This window comes from Dipteris shenzhenensis, chromosome 20, assembly GCF_047967505.1.
Source record: "Dipteris shenzhenensis isolate YYH24624 ecotype China chromosome 20, Dip_SZ_1.0, whole genome shotgun sequence".
NCBI lineage: Eukaryota > Viridiplantae > Streptophyta > Polypodiopsida > Gleicheniales > Dipteridaceae > Dipteris > Dipteris shenzhenensis.
In genome coordinates this window covers 38,628,223-38,643,535 of record NC_141615.1, presented here as the reverse complement: position 1 = coordinate 38,643,535, position 15,313 = coordinate 38,628,223, and the positions used below count along the sequence as shown (strand labels likewise).

The following is a 15,313-nucleotide window of genomic DNA, read 5'->3' as shown; positions in this document are numbered from 1 at the left end:
CGCCCTGAATACATCACTGTCACTACAAAGAGAGTGATTGGAAAAAGACGACACCTTGATTTTTTAAATCCTACAAACCAGGTAGTTTGTAGAGAGGCAAACATTCATGATGCCAATTGGGCAATTAGGAGAACTGAAGCACATAGTGTTGTCACATGCTTTGGTTACTTGACAGAAAGTTGGAGACGGTGTGGGGCAATGATCAATGCGCTTGGTAGAAGTGCAAGCAATGGTGTGCCAGTGCCTTGCTTTAAGGGAAGAAGGCAACATTCCAATGGATTGACAGAACAATTTGTTTGGTTTTGCAATAGTACTGTGACCCATACATGGAAGGTGGATAATTCCATTCAAGGTGTTCCTCGAAACACTCCAGGTGTGTGGAAGGTTGCATGTGGGACATCAATTACTGTGGATGAGAGGTCTCGAGACCCTAGTAAGGGCAGGATTTGTATTTGAGACTGATGATGCTATTGGTGTCATGAGCTTCCCATCTCATATGCAAAAAATATGTACGCCAAGCCATGTACGCCCATCTCGTCGTGATGGAAAGCTTGTGTCACGGAGAACTAGGTTGAATAAAGAATTCAAAGAAAGGATAAGCAAGGCAGTTGCAGAAAATGGGGAGGTTATAAGAGAGAGCACTATTATTCCAAATGAGGTGCATCTTTTCCACATTCGTACATCAGGTTCAATTTCCAAGGGGCTAACATACTGTGTCTCAATTTCAGAATTCCCACGTTGTACGTGTCTTGATTTCACTCAAAGGGAGACAAGTAAAACTCCTTATATGCCTTGCAAGCACATATACTTTGTGTTCATTGTAGTGCTGGGATTGAGTGATACAGTGCATCAGTTTATGCATCAAGCAGCATTGACTAAGATTGAGTTGTTTCAAGCACTGGTTGGAAAAAGAAATCCATCTTCCATAGACTAGATGATGTGAAAGACATTTTGTTGTTCTTTGCTGAACATGCAGATTATAGAGGTAGGGATCCTTCTATGTTTTTGTAATGGAAGTAAGGATATACTTTTGCAAGCATTAGAGGCAAGATATGTCAGCCTTTAATGTGGAAGTAAGGATATACTTCTGCAAGCATTAGAGGCAAGATATGTCAGCCTTTAATGTGAATAGTAGAAGATGCAATAGATGTAATGTGCTTTTTTGCTCTACATGCCTTCCATTTTTTGGATCAGATGTTTGGAAGATGTACTTCTGCAAACATGGAAGGCATGATATGTACATGTAGTATGAGCACGTTTTGGCTATATTCTACCTGCTCCTATGTTGTTGTCTCTCCATAAGAATTTCAGTGTGAAAGTAAGGAGAGAAAGGTATTTAATATGATGTGTAGGCTACTCCTTTTCTTTGGATGGGTGTATGGAGGAAGAAACCAAGTATGGGTAAGAAGGATATGTGTAGCCTGATATTTGTCTTCATGATGCATGTATGGAATATGTAATCATATAAGCATGGCAGGCATGATATGTTATGTAAAACTTGTGTGCAATGTTAGTTCTTTTTCAAATCTCATATTCAGTACCACTATGTGTTTGTTTGCCAAATTTATTGTAATGTAAATATATGAGAAGGAAGGAGATATGCAATTCAAAAAATGTGCCATCTAAGTAGTCTTTGTTTTTGTGAATCAATGACCAAACGAGTTGCAAAAATCAATTTACCACACAGCTGCCAAAAATACTCACCACACCCCAATGATTGATGGTCCAACACTCTTGTGTCAAGTTCAAAAGCGCTTGGCTCGAAGATTCTCTCCATCACCGAATTTCCACACCTTCTTTTTCAGAAGAACATATCAGTAAAGATGCATGCCAACGTCAATCTCCAAATCACACTCGATGGCATAAAAAGTATAGTATGTCGAGATGTCGACACGCTCAGATGCAACATGTTAAAATCGGCCTCTCCCGGACCCTCGATTTTCATGAAAAAGACCATGATTGGCGATTTAAAAAAGGTTTTCTGTGCTATCACTATAACTGACTCCTTCATGTTAGTTAGCTCTTCCTTCAAAAAGAGCCGCTCCAATTGGTAGAACCTTATCCTTTTGAAGAACAAAGAATGCTCAAGGATAATCAAATTTCTTTGAGAGGCATCAGTGCTTGATGTGGAAAGAATAAAAGTGGCCTCATATAGTTGACCTACTTGCAATAGTAGATACCCTATGATCTCTACTCATGATGTGGATTACTAGCTAGTTTGGCATGCAAACAAAAACAATCCATCTATGAGCTCCAGTTGTAAGCGGATCAACAACATGCAAGAAAAAACATGTCCTTCCCACCTATGTACCATTCCATTCAATCTCTACAAACAGCCACCTACACGCTACAACTCATACGTTTGAGTCCTTGTGTTATGATGAAAAATGGAATTTTCCAATATGTTATTTTACAAATTGGTACATATGGAGGGATGTACGGGAGTTGTACTTCAACTAGATTTGTTTGTGTAAACAAAAGTGCAAGCTCAACTCACCCAATTTTCCAAAACATCATTTGTTTTTCTTAACTCTACCAAGAGCAAGAATTGCTAGAAGCACCCCGAGAAGAGCCACAACAACTTAGAAGGTCTACTAGGGAAAGCAAACCTCCAGCCAAATTGATATATGCTCAGAAAGGCAAAGCAATTCAGGTTGAAACCGCCAACTATGCTTTTATGATTACCATCATGGCAACAGAAGAGCCAGTGTACTTCGAAGATGCAGTAGACAAGCTAGAATGGCAAACTGCTATGAATGAAGAAATGGATGCTTTGTACAAGAATAATACTTTTGAATGATGCAACCTTCCACCAACAAAGTGAAGTACAATCCAGATGGAAGTACTCAAAGATACAAAGCCAGACTAGTTCCATACGGTTCTGGATATTGCTAGTGACACTCAGTAGATGGAATGTGTACCAACTTGATATTGCTAGTGACACTCAGTAGATGGAATGTGTACCAACTTGATGTCATCAATGGTTATCTAGACTCAAGGAAGTCTACATGCAACAACCAGTAGGTTATCTTGAACTAGGAAAGGAGAGTCAAGTTTGCCATCTCAAGAAAAGTCTCTACGTCTTAAAGCAAGCACCCAGAAATTGGTACAGTAGAATTGACAAGTATTTTGCTGATCTGGGATACATGAAATCCAATGCAAATCATACTCTCTACTACAAAGTTCAAGGGGAAGACATTACTATTGTATGTAGATGGCCTGATTGTGACATGAAGCAAGGATATCTTCATCAAGAAATCAAAACAAGATAGTATCTGCAAAGTTTGACATGAAAGATCTTGGACTTATGCACTATTGTCTTGGAATTGAGTTTTGGAGAGCTTCATATAGCACCTTCATGAGTCAGCTGAAATATGTTGACAGTCTCTTGAAGAAGTTTCATATGGGAGATTGCAAGATTGCAGCCACTCCTATGAAACAGAGATTGAAACTTACAAAAGATTCAGAAAAGCGTAGAGTTAATGACAGGTACTACAGGCAGCTCATCAGATCTCTTATATATGCAACTATCACACAACTAGATATTTGTTATGCAGTAAGTTCACTAGCATAGTTTATGGTAAATCCAAAATAGTCTCACTGGAATGCAGCCAAAATAGTCTTGAGATACATTAGAGGTACAAGACAGTGTGGAATAGAATACAGAGGAAGTCATCCACGGTTGCATGAATACAGTGACAGTGACTATGTCAGAGATCATGAGACCAGGAGATCCACATAGGCATATGCATTTTTCCTTGGTCAAGGTGCTATATCATGGTTGTCAAACAAACAACCAACTGTTTCTTTGTCTTCGACTGAAGCAAAATATAGGGCACTCACTACAGGTGCATGTGAGGCTATATAGCTCAGAAGACTATTGTAAAAAACAGACTACTTTGATGAATCAAAGCCAATGCAATATACTGTGATAATCAATCGGCTCAAGCATTGGCCAAGAATCCAATATATCACTCTAGGACAAAGTACATTGATGTCAGAGAGCAGTTCATCAGAGAAAGAGTGTTACTTGGTGACATCGCACTGTAGCATTGTGATAGCAAAGAGAATGTTGCAGACATCTTTACCAAACCACTCGGTAAAAACCTTTTCGAGAAACACTGACAAGCTCTTGGTTTGATGTAGAGGAAGGACATTCCCATTAAAGGGGAGTGATGGAATGTAATGGTCAGTCCTTCTTTGATTCCCCAGAATCATCATCTTGAGGGAAGGCCTACTTCATGATATTGATCTTAAGGGAAGGTGTTGAGAGACCACGCTCAACATCATGTTATTACATGTGCATAGCACTAACACATATAGAGTCCTATAAAGGAAAGGGTTAGATGCCCTAATCCTAAATGGGTTTGTATATATTCTACATTTTCAACTAAATCTAGTATACAATCAGTCATTTGTGGTGTGCTCTCTAGCTGTGTCCCCTCTCTTCATCTTCGCTCTTCTCCTCTCCCCTCTTCATATTTTGTCAAGGTGTGTGCAAGATACTTTTTGGGAATCAGGACCACTTGGGTGACTAAAGAGGGGCAGGTGGGGGGCCCTCCAAGTAGGAGAGGGACGTGGACTTTTTGAGGCATAGTTGGGGACCACCAAAGCCTAGGGAGATATACCTTTTTGGACTCACATGGGGGTTATGGGACCCTTATTAGGCCTCATTAGTCCTTAATCCATTTTCCTAATCCACTTCTTATAAGGCCCTTTTTTAGTCCAAAGTTCCCCTAATGAACCTGTCCTCGCTTCTATCAACTTTATATAAAGAATAGGGGTGTAAAAAAGCCTACAACTTGTAGGAAGAATTACCATCAGTACTGGAAGAGGGTGAATGCTTGGAAGAACCTTGACAAGCACACAATTTTTAGACACTTCCAGCTAGCAGGATAAGCAGTCCAGGACGTGCCTTGCCAATTTTCCCCGTGACACTATCGTATCTGTCATAGATTTTGCAGAAAATTATTCATTTCAAGAATAAGATGGGATACGAAGTGCTCACTGGTACAACAAGCAGATAACAATTCTTGTGCATATCACGTAGAGTCATTTGCTTGATTCTTCCATGCCTGATGCCAATCTGCTTGCTGACTCACAGGAGTCCAGGTCAGTGCAATGCACGTACCATTTCTACATTTCAGATGACAGGAAACATGACACCTTATTTGTGCAGCATGCCTTTCTACTGCATTGGGAATGGCTGAAAAAGGAAAATCCCCATGCAAAAAATATAAAACAACATTGGGTGTGGTCAGATTGTGTTGCCTCTCAATTTAAATTAGCCCATTCTACTTCATCTCAAGGTTCAAGTCCTTGACCGGTCTAGACATGATGTGGAATTTCTTTGGGTCTAGCCATGGCAAGGGTAAAGATGATGGATGAGGTGCTATTATTAAGCAAGCTCTATTTAAACACCAATTAGCATGCCCTTAAGAAAAACTCAATGATGCCCATGATGCTATAATATGGCTTACAACCAACCTCTCCACAGGTGCACATTCAACATACACTAAACAAAGCCTTAAGAATATTGTTGTACACAGAGTGTTCCATGAAGTGAAAGTGGATGAAGTGCAAAGGAGAAGCTGACACGATTGCACAAAAATTAAGGAGTTCATGGGATTTTCAAACAACCAACTGATTAAAACAAGAAAACTTTCTTGTTTCTGCAGTGCGTGCATCATAGGGGATCATGAAGATTGTGAGAACATTGCAACTATGAACACATGGGAGCGAGTTCAAGTTTTCCCTCTATGTTCAGATGGAGTGACAAACAATGGAGAGACAAATGACTCACCACAATTTGGGGAGAGTTTTGATGACCTCACTGACTGTCTAAAAGAGGGCGATAACTTTGTAGTTGTCGTAGCATCTGGGGAAAAATGAGGAAGATGACCCATACTTTCTATTGGAGTGCACAAAACCTAAGAACAAGGTCGATGAAACATTTAAGGATAATTGGGGAACAATCTATGAGAAGTGGGATGTGGTAGTCGGAGCTTTTTGGTACAAAAAAACATCCAAGAGAGGCCGCAATTATGAACTACAGTCTGCTACATAAGAGTCCACAAACGAGGATTACCAAAGAGCGAGCAAGGAAAAGCGAGCGAGCCCAATTAAGCAAGCGTGATTAAACAACAGGCAAGCGAGCAGCCCTTGATCCACTATATGATTAATCAAATTTCATTGGAGAGAGGAGTCATGCCCCAAAATGATATTGCTTCCCTCCTTCCTTCTCATGCTATCACATTAGACTCATTATGGAGAGAGATTCGATAGGAAGGTACCTAGGGAGGCAAGAAGGCGACCGGCAGTAGTAGTCAAGAGCCTCTTCATGTCGACCTGAGCGTCGAGGGTTGGTCATGAAAGCGACAGCGAAAGTGACACAAGTGCTCAATTCCTGAGGTTTCATAGGTGGCATGGTGGACCGGCGAGACCACGATGATATCATGTGTCGAGACAAGAGGAGAGGAAGGGGTTGGGTTAAGGGGAAGGTGGTGGTGGTTAAGATCGGAAGGGGCATGTGAAGGAAGGTTGCATGAGATCAAATTTTACGTAGAATATTTCTATCATGGGCTTCTTCATCGATGGTCGTCTTCTTCAACGAGCTTAGTTTTCGCCATAGCCCAACAGCTTCTGCTTCGCCATAGCCAACCTTACAAGCTTCTCTTCCTCCATAGACACATCCCAAGCTTCTTCTTCTCTCCATAGCCAGCTTCTCCCTTACCATGACCGCCTTTCAGCCCTTCCACAGCTCCGTACATCCATCCCCTGCATAGCCTCGCATCCCTATATATTATATAACCATCGCCACCCTTCGAGCTCCTTCTAGCGTCCTCCTCCCCTTCGCCATGCACTACCACCACCGTAGCCTCGCTTCCCAGTCCCGTCGCCCCCTCGTCTGGCAGGACGACATGTCCGAGGTCAAGGAAACCTTCCGCCGCGTCGCCCTCGTCAAACCTGGCGGTTTCTCCCTCCCCTCCTCTCGCGATGCCCCTCGCACTGCCCCCGCACTCAGTAAGAACCGCCGTGCCCGCATCAAGAGCCAGGTCCCCTCCGGCCGCAACCTCCATGTGCCCGCCAAGGTCCTCCACGAGATCCAGAGCAACCGCTCGCAGTCTCCCTTTGTATCCCTTAGCCATCTCCAGAATGTGCTGGGCATGTGTCGAAGGATAAGATCGCAGAAATCGCTCACCGAACGGAAGAAGAATCCACACGATCACGAGGTCTATCCCGTCTTCGTCCGCAGACCTTGGTCTGTCAATACGTGCGAAGTCGCCCATCGGCACCTCGATCAATGGCAGCAACAACAACACCAGCAACAACAACAACAACAACAACGAGTTTCCGACAGGACTCCTCTCTCCTACAAACCTGCTCGCTTCAAGCCTCTTTATGACATATCCAATGGGGTGTTTCCTTCTTCAGATGTCCGCAAAAAGCTATCGTCGAGGGCATCAGGAAGTTCAGACAGTAACAGTAGACTCACAGCTGCAGCACAAGAGAAGCCTACTTGGAGCCATTACAAGAAAGTGGTCGATCGTCCTGCTATGGGCCGCAGCCCTAAAAGGTCACCGGCATCGACAACCTTCATCTGGGACTCTCAAGAGCCTGAGAGCCATACAATCACCAAGAAGGCAAGGCTGAAGCCATCCGCAGTGGCCTTCTCGGACTCTTGGCCTTCATCGAGCAGCATCACTGATCACGGCAACACTGGATCTGTCAGTTTGTCTGTGAGTTTGTCGGATTTTCCGTCAAATGTACACGGATTTGATTCTGAGTGCCTCACACTTCTTACAGATCGTAGACCGCACTCAGAAAATGATCTTGACCTGCACTCTGCCAGCTATTTTTTGGAGAGGCCTCCATCTCGCTGCATGAAAAGGCCCTTTTCAAGTTGCTCTTGGCGGAACACGGGTCTCCCACCGGCGCTTGATGATGTTACTAGTAGAAGCTCTTTCACAGATCCCTGGTCTGCCAATTCGTCCTCTTCCCAGCACGATCTCTCGTTTATTCCGAGAGACTTGAATGGAAACGCTCTTCGGAATCATTTAGTAGCCAACATGAGCCAGTCTCGTCAGGTCTTTGCTCCCTTTTCTGCCGAGGAAACTAAAGAATATGTCGTTTGTAATAAACCCAATCACGAGTCCGTCCACCAAAAGACTGCTGTCTCAAGGTTCAGTAAAAGTAAATACGTTAAGGAATCAAGGGTGAAGAAGGAATCGTTTAGCTCTGCATTGGATCACCTGGAAGGCTTATCATCGATAAAATGGGCCAGAGACCTTGCTGCGGATCTCATTGTATGTCCTACGACGGAATGCAATGACAAGCGGCCGAAGTCTTCCAGCAAGCTACCCAAACACAGGGTAAAATTCGCAAGCCCAGCTGCAGACCATGCAGACGAAACAATGGAGCCTCAAAGCTCAGCGGATGTGCTGTCATGGGACCATTATACGGGTCGATTGACCGGGGAAGCACCAACGACGATCGAGGAAACCGATGAGACTCTTCTACCCAAAGAAGATACGATGCTGATCCTTCGCGATGCAGACATGAGTGCACCTGGGAGAGCCTCTCCGATGGAATGCTCGACTGCGCGCTGCCCTTCGATGGTTCATGGAGATGGAGCTTTAACAGAAACTGTGGAATCCAAAGATCATGCCAGCAGACGTAGCAGATTTTCTGAGAAGCAGCTGGCGAACGGTAATGAGAAAATTACGCAGGTGGATGGCAAATTATACGAAGAAGAAGAGTCATACAGCGAACACGGAACAGAAGAGACCGATCGAGAAATGTCAAATATACAAGAAGAGGAAGGTCGCACCAATATACAGATCGATGAAAGCAAAAGTCTGTGTGTTGTGGGAGGTGGGGATGAGCAGGTGGGGAGTGCAGACCCATGTTTGGGTTCGATTGAAGGATTCCACGAAGAAGCAGAAGCAGAAACAGAAACAGAAGTAGAAGCAGAAGCAGTAACTGATTCCAGCAAAGGACTTGTGGAGGAAAACGAGAATGAAGATGAGACGCCTGATCGAGATTTAGAGATAGAAAAGCTGTTCAAAGAGTCATTGGACCTGAACCCGACGCTTCGCCACCTCTATGATACCATGAGTGATCTTGGAAGGGCTATGAAACATTCATCTTACTGATTTCATCCCACTCAATTTTGAACAGAAAACCTTCAACTGGTGTCATTCATCTTCCTGATTTCATCCCGCTCAATTGTGTAGCAGAATAACCTTCAACTATTGTCATTACTTTTGCTAAAAATCCTCTCTCTCTTTCTCTCCCTGCTGATTTGTATATTGAAAATTGTTTTCTTTTCTTTTAGATTTCCGTTTTAAAATTTCTATTCTTCACAATAGAATTTCTTGTTTGAAAAGTCCCCATCTTTAGACTTTATACCTTACCTTTAAGTGTCATGGCTTCTCTATCATGAAACGCTTCAACAAGTTTGCTACATGAAACCACTTTTTCATCTCAAGTGTGTCATGCGTCAATCCCTACATGATGCCTTAACATGGAATAGAATGGAATACTCAAATACATGAAAATCAAAAAGACAACTTGAATGAGCTACATGTTAATGAAAATTCAATTTAAGCTAAGATAATGAGTGATGATTTAATTCATTTAATTTAGATTACATCATGAATAAAAGCTCCCCTATGGTTTCATTAGGATTTGATTATAAAATTTATAGAGCATAAAGAATGTTGAAATATGTAAATATAACGAGAGAGAGAGAGAGAGAGAGAGAGAGAGAGAGAGAGAGAGAAGCAATGCTACAAAAATCAATTTTTGTACCTAAACATCCTTAATTAATTTTATTTCCCAAAATTAAAGGCAACCTATGATCCCAACTTTGAGACCCATCGGAACAGGAATCTAACCCATCGTAGATGGGTCATGCTACTCATGAATGAGCTACATGTTAATGAAAGAAAGTGTGTGTGTGTGTGGGGAGGGGGCGGGGGGGGGAGGGGGGTTGTGTATGTATTATTTTGGGGGGGGGAAGGGGGCACATCTAAGGGGGTGGGGCTAGGAGGGAGAGATTGTGTGTCAATGTGTGCTCACATGCGTACATAATTAAATTGATTTAATATTTTGCAAATAAAACTAATATGCATAGGCAACTAGTATGAGTGCCATAAAATCCTAGTGTTTTTTTAATTTGAATCTAAAGTAATGCCAATGAGTAGTGAGAGTAATAGATTATTTGCAATTGTTTGGAGAGAGTTTAAGTTGTCTTTATTATGATTTCTAGTTGCAAACTTTGAACACAATCCAAACCTTAATTGTTAGCTTTTTGAATGAATAGAATCATCAACATGAGACATGACACTAGGTCCGTGAGTAACCTGCAATGCTCCTCTAAATATTAGAGCTTCTTTTTATCTCCTTTTATTGATGAGTTTACAAAGGCGTTTGCACTTTTTAAAAATTTGAACATAATAACTACAATGTATAGAGCATTTGCCAAACAACTTCCCAAATCATTTACTTGAATTTTGTGATGCATGGGGGATTGGGACTAATATATTGGCTCAACTTGTGTATTCAATATCCATCATGCTCATCACTTTCAATTCAAGATCACACTCCCTCACACTCAAGAACATGCATCTTGTGGCAACTTAGATTGTCAAAGCACAAATTTCAAGCTTTTGAATCTTTTAAATATCTTTATATTAGGCAAACTGTTGAATTGTTACAACTGTTGCCATGGTAGCTTGTGCCATGTAGGTGCCACTTATACTGCCACGTGGACCCTATCACACCATCCCCCCCAAGGTGAAACAAATGGCTTTATTCTGCACACATGTGCGACTATGGTGTGCCGATTGGACAAATGTTGAAGTGAATATGTGTATGTGCAAATGCGATTCAACACATTGTAAGGACCAATCTAATTATGCATGAAACTCTCATAGAGGCCTCTTTTGCATACAGGGTAGTACACAGAGACGAGGTCTCTCAACTAGTACACCACACTACATGGCCATGATTGTAGTTCCACTATTGCCTTGCTTGGGCGACTTGTAGGTTGTGTAATATTGTTGATTGTAATATGAGTCGCACCTGCTTGAGGTGATGGTACCAACCGACTGCATCTTGGAATTTCTCTTGGATCTAGATATCTAGAAGCTATGGTGGAAGCTAAGGATCATGACCGTAGAGCACCTAGAATGGACTCATTCTAGTTTATGCTTGTACCATGGTTCTGTAGGCATGGAGAATGTAGGGAAGGATATGATCCCATTTGTCATGGGATGGGTTGACATATATCTTGATCATCTGCTTGAATGTTTCATTCAATCTCTTTATGAGTCTGATTGTTTGATGATGGTGAGCACTAGAGAAAGAAAGTTCTCCACCCAAGCAAGGTAGAATAGGCTTTGATATGACTAGTAATCAAACGACGCATTTTTTGCCAATAGCAATACGTTCATATGGCTTCTAGAATTCTATAGACACCTAAATGACCAAATAGAGGATGTGCATGGAAATAGTTCATGAAATGGTAATGTAAAGCAGGCGAGATGTATAGACATGGCTCTTGGTTTAGAGCAATGTAAGACAAAAGGTTGTCTCTGAGTTGGAATCTATTTTGGCTGGGGTGAGTGTTGTATGTGAAGCCTAATCTTTTTCTAGAGATGAAATATGAGTTGGAATCTATTTTGGCCGGGGTGAGTGTTTTATGTGGAGCCTGATCTTTTTCCAGAGATTTTTTTTTGGGTGTGACATGCTTATACCCATTCCATGAAGGGGAGTAGGGGGGGCAATGCCCCCCTAGGATGTTGCTAAGGGTTTCCAAGGGGGGCCAGAGACATGGTGGAGATTCAAGGGTAGCGCCACCGAAGCCAAAAATACATGAAAATTGGTGCATTAGTTGCTTATATGAGTTGTGTGGTGAAAATTATAAGATAAGGGTGTGGCTCACATAGTAGGAGAGCAATGGATATACTATGGATGTAGCCCACACTAGGTGAACCACATATATCAGTGTCTCTTTGTCTATTCCATTCTGTGCGCCTTTTGTATTGTGTATTTTACACATTTTGCTTCTTGCATTGTTGCTCCGTTATCACATTGCTCCTAAAAATTGGTATTAGAGCATTTGTTTGAGCAACATCCATTGACTCATTAGAAAAGAGGTTCTTGGTTCGAGTGGGAGCAATGATAGGAGAAGGCAAGTTTAAAATCGAGGTCACTGGCAAGAACTACCAGCATTGGAAGATGTAGATTGAGGATTATCTTTACCAAAAGGACCTTTTCTTGACATTAGGTGGGATCGCAAAGAATCCTATGAGTGTGTCAACTAAAGATTGGGAGATTCTTGACAGAAAGGTGCTAGGAATGATACAACTATGTTTGGGAGCATCAATGGCTTTCAACGTTCTTAAACAAAAGAACAACAAAGGACTTGATGAGCACCTGATACATTGTACGAGAAACCATCAACTTCTAACAAGGTATTTCTTATGAAGAGTCTATTCAATCTAAAGATGTCATAAGGTTGGGTCTGTAGTAGCTAATCTTTTAAATTAATTCAATACAAATACAAGACAACTAAGGTCTGTAGGTGTAAATTTTGATGATGAGGTTCAAGCTCTCTTAATTTTGTGCTCATTGCTCTCTCATTGCCAGAAATTTGGGGTAGCTTGGTCATGGCTGTGAGTAACTCTGTTTTTGGGTCAAACACTTTAAAGATTGATGATGTTGTTGGTGTTCTCCTTAGCAAGGAAATGCAACGGAAAAGCATAGGTGAAACATCAAGTAATGCTTTGACTCTTGAGAATAGGGGAAGACAAAGAGAGAGAGGAAAGAGCCCAAGACATTGCGACAAGTCCAAAAGAAGAAAATCCAAATCCAAAGGGAACCTGGAGTGCTAGCATTGTGGGAAAAAAGATTGTTTGGTCACGAAAGCAAAAGGAAGGAGATGGACAACACAAGAAGCAAATGTAGTAGGCAATATGTTGCAAGATTCCTTAATTCTTTCATTGGATACTATCATTGATGTTTAAGTACTGGACTGAGGGGCTTTATTTCATGCTACACCTTGAATAGGAAATATTTTCAAGACTATGTTTAAGGTGATTTTGGAGTTGTTTATTTAGGTGATGATGAAGCATTGAAGGTTGTTGGAAAGGGTAAGATGTGAAGGGGTGTTGATAAAATTATAGAAGGGAAACCAAGGGTTGCTGAAGGAGGTAAGGCATGTTTCTGATTTAAAAAGAAACTTAATTTTAGTTGGACAATTGGATGATGAAGGTTTCACAACCACATTTGCAGGAAATTTGTGGAAGGTCACAAAAGGGTCAATCGTAATAGCATAAGGACCCAAGGTAGGTATGTTGTATTTATGTAAGGGTATGCTTACTCCTCTATAGCTTTAGCTTCTACAAGAGCAACATAGGCTTGCACACATGAGTGAGAAGGGGATGTAGATTCTTCACTCAAGAAAGCTATTGCGAGGTTTGAAGTAGGTTGATTTGGATTTTTGTGAGAGCTGTGTTTATGGAAAACAGAAGAGACTCAGATTTCTCAGAGTTGGGAAAGAAAAGAAGAGAGAAAATCTAGAGCTTGTGCATGTATGGGGTCTTGCTAATGTATCATCTCTTGGTGGTTATGTTACTTTTATTGATGATGCAACTAGAAAAACTTGGGTTTATTGCATTCAAAGAAAATATGATGTCTTTGAAACTTCTAAGGAATGGAAAGCTTTGGCTAGGAATGAGACAAGAAAGAAGTTGAAGGCTCTTAGATATGATAATGAAGGTGAATATTGCAACAAAGGGTTTGATAGTTACTATTCATACAATGGAATTTGTAGAGAGAAGACAACTCCAAGAACGCCACAAGAAAATCCTATGTTAGAGAGGATGAACAAAACAATCATGGAGCGTGCAAGGAGCATGAGACTACACGCAGGGCTGCCCTTACAACTTTGGGCTGAAGCAGTGAATAAAGCTGTTTACTTGATAAATTGATCACCTTCAAGCTCCTTAGATGGTGGCATTCTAGAAGAGGCATGGACATGTAAAAAGGCTAACTATTCTTTTCTAAAGGTTTTCGGTTGTGAAGCATTTGTCCATGTTGATAAGGAATTGAGAACAAAGCTTGAGGCAAAATCAAAGAAGTGCATCTATTTACATATGGTTGAGAGGGAATCAAGGCGGCAGTACTGACTTGTATGGTAATGAGCGATTAGAGGTAGTGGCATTTAAGATTCCCAGCCACGTCTGTGGTGGCAACTAAGACCCACCAGGTTGGTAGTTAACTACAAGCCACCGCAGTGGCCCACAATTACTCAGCTTCCAGTTACCACGACCGGGCCCGCATGCATGATTACTACGAGTGCAGTAAATTACCAGTCACACTGGGCTTGCATGCTCAGGAGAGTACTAGAGTGCATGGTAATGAGGTATTAGAGGTGATTAGGCTTCATGATTTACTTTTGTGGGAATTACTACCCAGTGGTGGTGGCTGCCATCAACCACATCTGTCGTGGCTACAATTCTACCAGGCTAGCAATTAAAATTACTAGCCACCGCTCACCCACCACCGGGCTTAAGCATGCATGATCACTACGAGTGTAGTAAAAATTAGCAGTCACCGAGCTCACGTGCTCAGTAGACTACTAGAGTGCATGGTAATGAGTGATTACAACCAAGTCTGTCATGGCTACGATTCCACTAGGCTGGCAGTTAAAATTGCTAGCCACCGCTCACCCACCACCGGGCTTAATCATGCATGATCACTATAAGTGCAGTAAAAATTACCAATCACCGGGCTCACATGCTCAGTAGAGAACTAGAGTGCATGGTAATGAGTGATTAGAGCTTCATGATCTAGCTTTGTGAGAATTACTGCTCAGTGGTGGTGGCTCTTATCTGCCACATCTGTCGTGGCTAAGATTCCACCGGGCTAGCAGTTAATTACTAGCCATCGGAGTGGCCTGCTCACCTAGCACATGGCATCTACTTCATGATTACCAGCCCATCTGGGGTGGTGCCTAAGATTCCATCGCGAAGGGCCTACAATTAATATGGATGGAACCCCGGGCTCCAGCCCCCACGGTGACTCAAACTTTATAATATGTATAAGATCCGTGGCATTTGGCATTTTACTACGTTGCTCTCATTTGCCCCTACTCTGCTGCCCCTGCTCCGCTACTTTGCTCCACACCACTCCTCTAGCTCTTTTCCGCCCCTCTCTCACCCCTACTCTACTTTGCTCCATGCTCCCTCCTCCAACTCTCATCACTCATCTGCTCCCCTGCTCACCCACTCATCTTCACCAT

At 42.1% G+C, this 15,313-nt stretch overlaps 1 protein-coding gene across 1 annotated transcript; it reads left to right on the top strand.

Moving 5' to 3' along the window:
* Positions 1-6,857: 6,857 nt before the first annotated feature.
* LOC147889634 (uncharacterized) lies at positions 6,858-9,155 on the top strand. Its single transcript, XM_087391285.1, has one exon. It carries the CDS (start codon positions 6,858-6,860, stop codon positions 9,153-9,155), a length of 2,298 nt encoding a protein of 765 aa, XP_087247411.1.
* The last annotated feature ends 6,158 nt before the right edge of the window (positions 9,156-15,313 follow it).